The following is a 13,679-nucleotide window of genomic DNA, read 5'->3' on the forward strand; positions in this document are numbered from 1 at the left end:
GACGTGGGGGCAGCTCTAGGCTCATATTCTCCCTCTGCCTCTGCCCAGCTCGCCTCCTCCGAGTCCCAGTGAAATGTAAACCTATACCAACAATGCCGACGGAACCCTCTTCCCATGAGAGGCAAGGGGGGCAGCTCCTAAGACTCGCCCGGCACATAGAAGTGCTCCCCGTCTCCCAGCTGGGGCCGGGGAGTGACACTGGACCTGCAGACACTCATGTTTGTGCCTCTCCATCCTTATGAGCGGGAACTGCCACTCTTGTGAGAGCATCCTGCCCAGAGGCGGAGTCTCGGACCTCTCAGACTCGGGCCTGCCTTTAGGCCAGGAGTATCCTGAACTGATATTTGGTCCCAGCCTCCAGGCAGTCTCTTTGGGGCTCACACTGGTCCCGGCGATGTCTGGTGGTTTTGTTGAACTGAGACCATCCCAGAGCGTACTGGGGTACTCCGGAAGGGGATCTGAACCAAGTGCTGAAACCACGCTGCCTGCCCTTGCAGGACTTTGGAAGGGCTGGGGAATTCCCACCTGTTGCTTCATCCCCAGAGAGCCCATCTCTGGGTTTGGGCAGCCACAGAAAGTCCTTAAAGCCACAGATTAGAGGGCTGGAGGGTTGGAAGTCCTTCTGGCACATGCTGAAGTGGTGCTGGTGGAGGGAGGGGGCAAGGCTTTGATAGCACGTGGTAGAAACGGCAGACTGAAGAAAGCGCGGTTGTGCATCGGTCCCCCGCATCTGCCCAGAGGTTTACACAGGTTACAGCTATCCTTAGGCCAAGTGCAGCCCTGGGAAAGCCAAGGCTTGTGATGAGTCACAAGGAAGCCAAGGGTTTTGATGGTCAAGGCCTTCTTTCCTAGTACCTTCCCTTCTATTCAGAAGGGACAGGGTGTGAACTCACTCATTCCTTTAAGAAGCATCTCTGAAGGCCTTGGTGCAGGCTCAGCAGCCAGGAAGGGACACAGCCCTGCCCTTGGGGAGCTTTCATGTTGGCCTGCGAGGTGAGAGAAAAGGGCAGGTGTCCTTGCGTGCATGACTGGCCCTCTACTGATGGCCATGGGACCATCTGATGGCCTGTTCTATCCCCATCTCTGTAACACCTTCTGTAGAAGAAGGGGTCAGCTGTCCAAAGCGTCTTTATTTTCAATAAGAGAAAACTGAGTCCAGAGAAGGGAGGCGATTTGCCCAAGTTCACCCAGTTCATAGCAGCAATAGGACCTCATTATTTCCACCCCCCACAATTTGCCACCTGAAAAACGGAGCTGCTCTAGGCCTTACAGCAAGCTTCTAGAGGCAGTACAGTGTCTGTGAGGCTGAAAGACTGTGAACATCTTTGAGAGGGGAGGACAGAAGTGGACAGTGTTGGGTCAACATGAGAAACATGGAGGCAAAACACAACAGCAGTTAAGAGCTGAGCACCTAAGTGCAAAATTCTGCTTCCTTCACTTAAAAGCTACTTGAATGTAAGCAACTTTCTTCCAAACCTCTCGACACCTCCCTTTCTCCTCTGCAGAATGACAGCAGTGGCGGGCACTGTAGGGTTGTTTTAAGAGGTGAATGTTCAGTGCCCAGAATGAAGGTGCATCTATAGGTGAAATGGGTCCTGCCCAGTGGCATCTGATGCTCCCAAGCCCATCTGCAGGGGCAAGACCTGACATCTCTGTGTGTGTGCTTTTCTGGTTCCAGGGGCCCTGGAGGAGCTGCACAGAGGGGGAGAGTGTGGCGAGAGAATGAAGACACCAACTGCCCGGGAGAAGCATGAGGTGGCAGAGTGGCACTCAGTTTAGAGCGCTCCGGCCGGCGGCGGCCCCGTGGGCAACCCTGCTGGCACTGGGCCTGCCCGGCTGGGTGCTGGCTGTCTCGGCCACGGCCGCCGCCGTGGTCCCGGAGCAGCATGCGCCCGCGGCCGGCCAGCCGGCCCTGGACTGGCTGCTCACAGACCGGGGCCCCTTCCACCGCGCGCAGGAATACACCGACTTCGTGGAGCGGTACCGCCAAGGGTTCACCACCAGGTACCGGATCTACAGGTGAGTGGGGACATCCCACCTGGGCCGGCCCCGCCAGGGATGGGGGTGGGGGAATACTGGGCCATCCAGCAGGCCCCGCAGACTGAACTGGCAGTGAGGGCTGGAGGAGCAGGCGGTGGGCAGGAGAACACAGCCTGCCATGTTGGTGTTTAAAAAAAGGAAGAAGAAAACATACAGGCTGGGAGACCTGCTGATGCCTCCTGGGGCACTCAGCAAAAGGGTTTCTATTTATAGGCCCTGCTGCTTATAAATTGAGGACAAATGAGGCGGCATCCAGTCAGCGTGTAGCCAGTGGGGCGGCAGGGGGTCGAAGTCAAATGCTGGGGCTGGGTTTTAACTAATGGGTTAGATACTTTCATGAGTTGTAATTACCTGGACATGCAAATGAAGGCAGGAGCGCTCCCGTTCCTGCTCCGCAGGTCTGGGGAGCTCTGTGGGGTCAGGGACCAGGCGGCCCTCGCCCTTGTCAGCACCCTGGCCTGGACTGGCCTTGTTCAGTGACGTGCGCTAGAAGGCCCTGGCCCCTGGGACTGTCCTCGGCAGCATCCGAGTCAGCCCAGAGTCAAGCATGGGGCCCGCCTGGTTCACGTGACGGGGGACAGATAGTTCCCCATGCTGGGCCAACACTCCCAAAGCAGGAGGCACTTCTAAATCCTCACCTCGCGGCTCCCTGGAGTGCATCCCTGAATTCTGATACTTGGTGCGTCTGCGCACTGGCCCTCTCTTCATCACGCCTGCCCGTGCCTCCTCACCACACCCTTAGTCTTCAAACAATCCTGGGAGCCTTGCTGAGTCTTTCTCCTTATCAAGGACATTTATGGTCCAACTACAAATGAGCTCCTAATGCAGAAAATGAGAGAAAATATGAAGCATGCACAAGGAGAAAGATAGCCAGAAAACTAATGATTGTCTTAGCATCTGGACACAGTTGCTGTTCTTGCATAACTATGTGGCCCTTGCATGTCTGGTCGTGGGAACGTACTCACGTGTTGGACCACTAGCTACATCTAGCACTTCCCGTATGTTTACTCATTGAATCCTTCCAGCAACTCTGTGCTAGAGAAACAAATCTCCTCCCTTCTTACGAACGAGGAAATTCAGGACCAGAGAAGTTAGGGGACCCGCCAAAGGACACACAGCGAGTAAACGGTGAGCCAAGAGTAGTTTCCTAATAGTTGGACTCTAGAATCTGGGTTCTTAAAATATATTTAGACATTTATCTATTTCTAAAATTTCTTTAAAAAAAAAAAAAACCTCTGCAATTACCATGGCATCTGTTTGGGTTACTATGGGGTCTCAGAAATAAGGTTTTATAGTATTCAGCACTGGAAGACTCCCATGTGGCGAGAGCTGCCATTTGTGGAGACCTGGCACGTGCTTCTCACAGGCACCGGCAGACACAGGGATGCTGAGGTGCTGGCACTTCGTGGGTGTGGAGGTTCACGGAAATAAAACCCCAAGGAGTACCTGCCCAGCTCCCTAGATCCAGTGCTTAGGTCCAGTCTGGTCTTGGGAGGGACTTGGGAGGGTTCTGGCCCTCGCCACCCTCCGAAGATTACAGTGGAAATTCACACAGGGCCTCCGAGGCTGGGAGTGGCTTAACTTGACTTTCAGCAAATCTATGAGAAACTACATCTGCTCCCCTTCAAACAGAATTTCTATAAGGTAAATTTAGGGTGATGCTTTGCCTTTTCAAAGAATTTATATTTCCGTCCCTCTGAGAGAGAGAAAATCTGTCCTTGAAGGTGTTTAAAGAGCATATTCCCCCAGTCCAAGAAAATAAGATTTAATATACCTTAAATTTTTCACTTCTCCCCAAATCTTTCAGAAACACTGTTATCACCAAAAATATATTTTCAAAAAGTGTACTGGAATTGAAATGTCAGGCCGGGAGTCCCACACCACCGTCCACTTCAAAGGGCTGTAGGAACTAGAGGGAATCCACCATCGATTTCCCTCTTCGATAGAGTTTTCTTCTCGTCAAGCCGCACCCTGCCCCCAGCCTGGCAGCCATGGAGAGCCTGGTGGCAGGTCTACGCTGGCCCATGGGGAGGAGGCGGTGTAATCACTTCTGCACGACCAACCGTTCTATCAGTCGGTAACGGTTTTCCGATCATTTAATGTGACAAGCTCTCACGCTGTGCCATTCTGCTCCTCTGGGGTCAGTTATTGCACATGAACCTGTACTCGGGGAAACAGTAACCAGTCATTCTGACAGGCATGCCGCATTCGGATTTGTGACCCTTTGGAGGGGGATGAAAGAATGGTCACACATGGCTGCTCCAGGAGCATTCTGGGAGTTTTGCCTGTAGTTATTAAGCGAAGCAGTGGACCCGTGGACACTTGTTATAGGGGTCTGTATTATCCCTGTGGGAATTCACTCTCGTCCCTTCCCCTTTGGTCTCTCGTGGCAACTCGCTCTGGCGAATTCAAGAACTTGCTTCCTTGGACAAAAGTGGGTCACAGAAAACTGGTGAGATACACATGAAGGGTTACCCCAGCGACCAGAAGGCCATTTCATACAGGAGGGTAGAGAGAGAAAAAGCTTGCAGAGTATCAGAAAGGTTCTGTGGTGCAATAGTCAGTCTCAAGCAGAATTAGTCTTTCACTCAATTCTTTAAGAGAGCTTTGGTCCATAGAAAACAAGAGGTACCCATGTGTGCACTCCACAGAGAAAAGGAGGTGAACTGTGATGGGGAAGAGGAAGACTTTACAGTGTGAGGGGAAACTCTCTTGAACCAGGAGCGGGACCCTCCTCCCTGGCTAGCTGTGTGGACAGATCGGAACGAGTACACAAGGTGCTAATAGTAATAAGCTCCGATTCCTACATATCCTTGTTTGGATATCAGCGTGCATCCCCGCCTTGAGGAGATGGCTGGTCATTCTAGAACAGCTCTCACTTCTCTAACCACAGTCCCTGGCATTGGCTGCTCTCTCCATTTCAAGTTCATTTCCATGTAGGCCTGTGTGCTTCAGGGTGAAGGCTCTGGACCAGCTGACCTGGGTTCCAAGCCTGGGGCTGGGCAAATTATTTAATTTCATTGCTTCCCAATTTTCTTCTCTGTCATATCAGGACAAACATGGTGCCCTTCTAATAAATTAATGTGAAAAGTAAATGTGCTAGTTGATGCAAAGCACTTAGAAACAGTGCTTAATAAGTACTCCCTGTCATTATTAGATGGGCCTCCATCGATGTCAGCCAGTGCGAGAATGGTCACAAGATGGGAGCCATGGGCGCTATCTCTGTGTTGTCTGCTGAGGGCTCCACATTCAACAACTTACACAATAAGAGAGAAATGGTTCTTTTTCTTCCTTTAAAAAGCATGGTAACCTTCATCCTCCAATCAATCTGTCAGCTGGGAGAGGAACTCAGCTGAAGAATGAATGGGTCTCCTCTGGGCTCACTCTTCCTGGTCTTATGGGCTTAACAGAGGAAGCTAGATGCTTCCCAGCATGTTTTAGAGTCACCACAGGTAGAGGTCTTTCCCCTAAGGCCGGGGATGGCTGACTGAGCAAGGATGTCTTCCCTGGGATGTCCTGCAGGAGCCGGTCACTGCCAGCTCCTGGTCCTGGGGATGACACGAACAACCTCGCATGGCACCGTTAGAGAACAGACAGTATGTCCTCTTGTTAAGCCTTCTTAAAGAACAGGATGGCTCGGTTATCGCACCCAATCTTTGGCAGGCTTTTAAAGTTCACTAACCAACCTCTCAAGCCCTGGCAGGCCACCAGCTCAGCAATCAGCCCACTTCTCAGACCTGTCTCTTAAGAGGCTAGTGGCTAGGGCCATTAGAGCAGAGACCCTACCTTCCATTCCAGTTGTGACCCCCACCCCCTCCCCTCGCTTTACTCCAGAGCTTCTACTATATTAAACACTCAGTGATCAACCTCTCACAGCAGCCCTGTGAGGCAGATGGAGGCTGTTAGGGTCCTAGGCAATGAGACAGACTTCCTTGTTCAAGGTCAGAGAGGTAGAGTGTCACAGCCAGAAATAGCACTCGGGGCTCCTGACTTGAAGTCTGCTGCTCATTACTCTAGACCACGCAACTTCCCTCGGACTGGTAAGTGCGTCTTCATCATGACACGGCACCTAATCAGGCACCCAAATTGAGCGGATGCAAATGTAAATACGGTTTCTCGAAACACTCTCACGGTAATGCTCCATGCTCTCTTCGCTACAAATCAAAGTAATGAGCAGTCTGGGTTTTTTTACATTTCTTTTTGTATTAAGGCTTTAATAGAAAGATAATCATGGGATTGGAAAAAAGCCAAGCCACTACCATGAAACACTTAAAACTCGGAGAGAATAAATTAAAATTAGGAAAGTTAGAAATCATACAGAACCGTGAGGATCACATGGTGGTTAGGAGCGAAGTAAGGCTAGGTATAATTCTAAATTACTGACCCTCGTCAGAATCACCTCCATTTCTAGCTGCCTATTTTGTTCATTTGCTTGTTTGTTTGTTTAGAAAGGAAGGACCTAAGACTACAGTGGAAATCTTTTGGGAGAAAAAGAAACAGAAATATATTAAATAGATATCTCCACTGACAAAAAAAGAACATTATACTCTCATGATGTTCTAGCCAAAGTGTGTGCATTTTGAGAACCGAAGTAGAACAAAGCTGAAACCAAGAGGGCAGAGTGGTACCCAAAGGCAGGCAGGCAGTGTCCAGGCAGGAGAGTGAGTTAGTCGGCGCATCTGCAAACACCCCCAGGGGGCGTTGAACGAAAAAAGAAGTTTTCAGCAGGCACAGGCGCAATAACCCTTAGAAAAGAAAATCAGTTTGCAATGAATTCATCAGGGTGAAAAATAAAATATGGAATAACTTACAACTGAGGGAAGCGAGAAAGAGGAAGAAGCAAGTGTCTGACCCAGACTGTGCTACGCGTGGTCTGTGACCCGGCGGCCTTGGCCTTACCGGGAGCTGGGGAAAATTCACAGCACCTTGGGCTCCACCCCAGACCTACAGCATCAGGACCCGCACTTTCACAGCAGCCCCGGATGACTGTGTGACGCTGAAGCCTGACAAGTGCGGTGTGGGTTACACGCAGTCCTTGGGACACCAAGCGGAGAGCAGGAATGACCAGGGTGGAGGGACTGAAGGCTTTGCGGGAAGGCAGCGTCTCCCAGGATGCACTGGAAGTAGTGAGAATATTGCCAGGAGATGTTACAAATAGAACAGAATCGTAATCAAGGGAGGTTAAATTTAGGAGTTATCAGAGCCAAGGCACATGAACCCTTAAGAATAGATTCAGCAGCTGGGAGAAAAATTTAAAGGCAGAAAAGGCTGGGGGGCCTGGAGCCAGCCTGTGGGTGCCTCCTGGGAGCTGGGGAGGCGAGGAAGCCAAGAGCAGCTGCGGGGCAATCAGAACCCGGGAGCTGATTTATCAACCCGACCACTTCTCATGGACGAACAAACACTGATTTGGGTGAACACAAACCCTGGGAGGGGCACGGTCGCCAATTAAGAGATCACAGTCCATGTAAATAGAGGGCAACCTCAGTCTGCCTGGGTAAATCCCAGTGATTTACTAGGCATTCATTACAGCTACTGGGGTACAGGAAGGCTTTCACCACTTAGCAGCAGGCGGGAGGCAGGGGTGGGAGGTAGGGGACAGGCAGGGAAGGAGGGGAGGTCTCCTGCCAAGTGACCATCACCCGACTAAACTGTTGACCTCTGAACTTCTCACTGGGTTTGTATTTGGACAACAAGCGAGTCTGTGAGGATGGAAGGAGAGAGAGGCATGGTGTGCAGACCAGAGCCAAACAAGAGAGAGCAAAATGAGAGGCCACGTGGCAACGACCAGCCTGCATGTCCAGCCCCAGGCACTGTTTCTCGGTCCGCAGAGGTGATGGGGACAGGAGGAAGTGTTTAGAATTTGCTTTGATCAAGAGTTCAGTGCTGGCTAAGCGTAGAGTCCCTCTGACATACACTAAGTCATCTAGATAACAGACTCAGCATAAAAACTTGGCCTAAGGAATTTCTTCCCAGATGCGTTGGGACGATGAGTCCCATGGGACCCAGGCCTTTGAATCAGCTTTGCAGCAGCCCAGCCCCATCCCTGACGTGGAAAATGCCACACCTGTGCAACAGACCTACATGGAGCTCCGATGAAGCACAAAAAACCGGAATGAGAACATGTTCTTCTCTTTTGGAGCAGGGAGAAATAGCACCAACAAGCAAGTACAGTTCAACAACCTAGGAAGTGGCACTATTCATTCAATCAGCATTTTGGAGAGCTGTGCTTCTGCTTCTAGAAGAATCTCGTCACAAACCATGAACAAGGAGGACAGCATTCTCTATCTGAGGGAACTTACAAATGCATCTATTTAGACAAAGTGCTAGGTCACTCAGCAAAGAAAGGTCAAGGAAGGCTGGAAGAAAAGGTGATATATATGCCAAACCCAGGTGGATGAGTGGGAACTCACCAGGTGGACAGCTTGGGGAATGACGTGGTAGACAGTAAACCCAAAGGCATGGCAATGTCCCACTCATGTCTGATGTCAATGTCAAGATGTATGTGACTGGGTCCCACACTCTGCCCCACTGTGTTATTTCCACCATATCCTGTCCCTGCAAAATGTCCGAGGGCTCCCTCACACACTGGTATCTGCCAGCACAAAGTTTCAAAGAACTCACCGCAGGGCATGCCGTGTCTCTGTGTTACGGGTAAATGAGTGAAGTAGAAGTGATTGCGTGTCCGCAGGAAGGTCAGGCCAAAGGCTGTTCCTTTCGTGTGGGACTATTCCCTTGGTCGAGACATGGTGAACAGGGTTTTAGGGTGCTGTAAACCTACTGCTTCCACTGAAAATCCAGCATGATTTACGCAGAAACGGTTGAATTCAGGGGAAGCTTACCACATCTTGCATGTGCTCACTTGGTCCTCTCATAGGTATTTATGGGGCATTTCTTTGTGCAAAGCATTCTGGGCAGTGCAGCAGGCTGTGAGAGATGGAGAAAACAGGGCGTGGCTGATTTCTGGGGGCGGAGCCATCTAGTTGGACTGACAGCATGCACAAGGGAGAGCGACCCGGCAGCTCCAGGGCTGTGGAGAGGAAGCCGTTTAGAGCATTCTCAGGGACTGACAGGTAGCCTGGCCCTCAGATGCCAGCTCAGAATGAATTCCCAGGTTCCCCCAGGACAAAATGACTCGCCCCCAATATTCCCATGTCTTTTGGGGACCATAACTGGGTTATCCATCCTGGCTTTGAAAGAGGATCGCAAAGATGGTCCGCAAAGAATAGATGGGAAAAAAATGTGCAAGAAGTGAAGGAAGAATGCAGGATGGCCAAGGGGGGGAAGCAAAATTGGTTTTATTTTCCGATGAGATTTAGTGGAGAGATATTGAGTCAGTCAGGCGGAGAAAAAGAGGATTAATTTTTGCTTTGAGAAATAATTAATTTTATTCATGAATGAATTGCTACTTAGGGACGTGTGCGTGGAGAAAGGAGCAAGGTGGCTTCATCTAGAAACTGTCGTGACACAGATGCAGGCAGACAGAGACACTGGCTAGTCACGTGGGCTCTCCTTTTTCTTTCTCTTTTTTTCTTCTCAAGAGAAGAGCTTTTTTTCTGGGTCAGGGAATCTCAATTTTTTTTTCTTTATTCAGCTCCTGCCACATTTATCCCACCTCAGGGCTTCCCACATCTCCCACAAGAAAATTATTTCAGTCCATAAAGAGCTTAGAACACTGAGTTGCACACGCTGCCTTTATTTACTCGGCACATTTATTGAGCGTCTGCAGGAGCTGCCCATGGCACAAGCACTGGGGACATGGCCATGAACGAGACACAGCCCAGGCCTCAGGGAGCTCAGGCCCCAAGGAAGACCCCTTGAGCCAGTGGATGGAAGTGGCTTGAGGTCCATGAGGCAGGAAGGGCGGCGTGTGAGGAGTCCCATGCTGGTCACCTGTCTTCCCCTTAAGGAATGGAAATGGGGGGGGGGTGCTCACAGGGCCCTGAGGGCCAGTGGGACAGGTTTATTACCATAATGCTGGGCGTGAGATGCAGGTTTGGACCTGGATTCCTACCCTCACAACCCATCCCGGACTTGAATTAAAGACAACTGGAGCCCGCTGGTCCATCGGACTGATTTACCAGAACCTAATGAAGCAACTGGAGAAGGCGTGGCAGGCAGTGAGGATGGGTTGGCCGGGTGGCCTTAGATGGAGCTCCGCCCTCAGGACTGTCCACTGAGGCCATTGTATCCAGGAGACAAGAGCCTTTTGTGAGCAGGGATCTAAATGCATCAGCTCAACACAGTATTGAAACGTGGACCCCAGGACAGCAGGCTATCCCCAAATTCCTCCATGTCCCCGAGGGACAAGAGAGAAAGGGGCAAAGCAACTGGATGGTTCTAGGAGGGCACACGAGTTGGACAAAGTTTCTACTTAGGGAAAGAGCACGAACGATTCTCTTTTTACCATGAAACACGAATCATATAAATACTAATAGCTCCTACATATTGGGCACTCATGCTGTGCCCAACATTTTACTAAGTGATGCATGTGATTATTCATATACAAGGGAGATGCTCTTTGTACACACACATTACAGACAAAGATGCTGAGATTCGGAGGACGTCATGTGATGTCCGTGGGCTGTCACCATGGTCTGGTGAGAGAAAGGAAGAGCCAGCACTCAGCCCATAAGCTATTATTATTGAATGAAATCAATAATCTGAGCCTGGATTCCTGTGTCTCCGAGGAAAATGGTGCCTCCCGTGGTAACCATCTGTATTCTGCCCTCTTCCTCTGGTGGGATGCCGAAGGCGGGCCTCAAGGGGCCAGAGGGTGGCTCGTCCCGTGCAAAGGTCCTGTGGTCCTCCATTTCCACCAGAGTCTCCATCTGCTCTTGGGTTCTGGGAAACCCTCCGTAGGAGGAAGCTGCAAGTAAATCCCCATGGAGCAACTCCTCCGCAGCAAATGCTGCATGTGCCAGCTTTGCATCTCCAATGTGTTTCTATAGGGCTCAGCATAAACTGAATTTCTGTCAATCGAATCCTCTACTGGCAGAACACTTCATGCCATTTCCAAAATGCAGCGGTATCTTATTTTTGGCCTGGCCACGGCTTACAAAAATTCAGTGCTAAGCCAGTCTCTAGCTCCTGACTTTAGGGTCAGATAGCTACTGATCTATAAACACCAATATCTACTTGGAAGTGACTTCTATTTCCAGAGAGCTTTTCACAAAGCCAGAAGAAAGCTTTGGTGCTGCAAGTAACCTCTGCTGGCTGGCCTACTTTGCAAGTGGGGAGCTGCTTCCAGTGACAAGGTGGACATGTCCTCTGGGTCACTCCCGCTGCCCCTCCGCATGCATGGCACACTGTGGGATCAGATGAAGCCGTGAAAGAGACCTAAGGCAGGACTCCTGAGTCAGTTTTAGGGTTTGTAGGTTTGCGTGTGGGCCTGTTAGGGCTCTGATATGGGCACAGAGTTTGGGGATGGTGCGGTAACCTGGCAGAGGCTCCTTTGCCTGTAGTGTTTCACCCTCTGCACGTGATTTGGCCTCAGGGGCAGGCTTTCCCCCGAGTGCAGAAGCATGTGCTTTCTTTCCCCCTCTGTCTGCCAAGAACAAACAAGCTCTGGACCTCAGAATGAGTCAGAGCGAGAAGTTTCACTGGCCGGGCGGGAGGCTCTGGTGGGAGGAAAATGAGGTCGGCAGCACCAGCCCTGCTCCGAGCCCTCATTACCAGCCTTGTGCCAGGGAAATTCTCATTTTCCTTCTGTGCTGAGAGAGTCCAAGCCTTACCTGGGGACATGCTGGTGACGAAAGAGGGACAGGAAGAAAAGCTCTTTGGGGACTGAATTCCCCTGGATTCAGAGAAGCATGGAAACGCCTGTTGATCCCTCGGCATCAGCCACATGATTGGTTTACTAGTAACGGAGGTAAACTTCAGCACAGCAAGCCAGCCTCTGGCTCAGTTGGTCCTGTGGATGTTCTAAGGGATGAGCTGGATAAAGACGATGGGGACACAAAGGCAGGTGATGCAAGTCCTAGAATGCTGGCCCCAGGCAGCTGGAACCTCATGCCCAAATGGAACTTGCTAGAAGGGATGTGGCCCTAGAGTCTGATGACACATTTTTTAGTCTTCTGGGACCACAGAGTAGGGTGGGGTCCATGTGGGGGCCTAAAGGCCAGGAGACTAAATCTGGGAACCACAGACTTAGAGGTTGGCCCAGGACGAGATGCCAAAGTGGCAAAGACAGTGTGTGTGTGTGTGTGTGTGTGTGTGTGTGTGTGTGTGAGCCAGGAAGCCCAGGGACGTGGGTGACAGGACGGAACTGAGCCAGCTCGATGCTTGAGTGTGTGAATGAGAAGGAAGCTTGAACATCGGCTATTTCCTACCCAATGCAGGCAACCACTCTAGAAACCCCCAAGAAGGTGGTCCACGGGCTGGGCTTGCGCAGTTCCACGCCTGAGCGTGCACGGAGCCGATTTTCATTTGACAGCCTCTAACACTGTAACAGTCTTCCTGGTGTGGAACCACAGTCTTCCCATAAGGCCACTTACGGGCCCCGACTCTGCTTCCTCCTGCTTCTCATGAATAAGTCCCTGTGCCTCCTCTTCACAGCACGGCTCCAGACATCTGAAGACGGTCCTCACTCTCCCCGCTTCTCAGGCCTGTCGGCATGCCATGACCACCCTTCAGAAGTTCTTTCCTCTCCTTCCCTCCCCTCACACTCTCTTCCCAAACTCCCCCTTTTTCATCTTCATAAGGAAGAAATAAGACGTTTATTTTGGCATAGATTTTTTTTTTTTTATCTGAACCAATTCTGTCTCCTACAGAGCTTGCTTGCTCAAGAATTCCGTCCGCATTCTGGAGCTTCTCAGGTCAGGCATTTTCCTTCCCCGGGTGTCTTTGACTTCCTGCCTTCTGGGCTGCTCTCAGAGGCTGACACTGGGTGGCACTGGGTCCCAGGCGCATCCTGGGAAGAGTGGGGACTCTCCTTCAGAACCGCTTCAAGAAAAGCTGGAAATAAATGCTGGGCTTATGGCAAAAGAGTACAGGTTTTCCATTCAAGTTAAATGTAGGAGAGAAAGTCCTAACTCTCCTCAGCTTCTGCAAGAATGGCATCCACCTCCCACTTGCTCTGATTCTAGGCTTAGTTTCTGCGGTAAAATTAGAGCCAACACGGCACTTGCAATGCTGCCTACCACACACACTGTGTCTCCCATGGCCTCTGCTGCGCTCCCTGCTGTGAGTGGCCACCAGGCTGCAGGAACTCCGCCCACTTCCCCAGCCCCGCCCACCATGTGCTTCACTTGGCTTCTGTCTCAGAATCCAGTCTCTTCTCTCTTCCCCCAGCTTCATCATTTACTACGTGGATTTCTCTCTCTCCTCCAATCCAACCTATCGAAAGCCTTTTCTTGTCGCTTGGTGCCCAAATGATCAAATCCAAATGCATTTTTTTAGAACGAAAGTCCCTTCCAAATTCACCCTTTTTCTATTTTAACAAGTATTCAGTGAACGCTAATGCCGCATCACCGATCACGCCGCACCGTTTCTTCCGGCTTCTCCTTTGTTCCAGTCCCGGGGAAGGTCTACAGATGGGGCCCGACCGGAAGACTCCTAGAGAGCCGCATGTCTGTCCACGTTCCAGTCCTTCTTCTTGAGAAGGCCCTTCCGTTGTTTTGCCAGCTGAGTTCCTTCTCAGT

At 50.9% G+C, this 13,679-nt stretch overlaps 1 protein-coding gene across 1 annotated transcript in view; it reads left to right on the plus strand.

Annotated features, from left to right (window-relative positions):
• Positions 1-13,679, plus strand: part of BRINP2 (BMP/retinoic acid inducible neural specific 2) — a 91,580-nt gene that overhangs the window by 42,797 nt on the left and 35,104 nt on the right. Inside the window, exon 2 of the mRNA XM_037145579.2 lies at positions 1,679-2,019. Within this exon, the coding sequence (XP_037001474.2) occupies positions 1,751-2,019 (269 nt within the window). The 5' untranslated portion in view covers positions 1,679-1,750. The remainder of the gene's footprint in view (positions 1-1,678; positions 2,020-13,679) is intronic.

Source organism: Artibeus jamaicensis, unplaced genomic scaffold, assembly GCF_021234435.1.
Source record: "Artibeus jamaicensis isolate MK-2021 breed Jamaican fruit bat unplaced genomic scaffold, CSHL_Jam_final contig_327, whole genome shotgun sequence".
Lineage (NCBI taxonomy): Eukaryota > Metazoa > Chordata > Mammalia > Chiroptera > Phyllostomidae > Artibeus > Artibeus jamaicensis.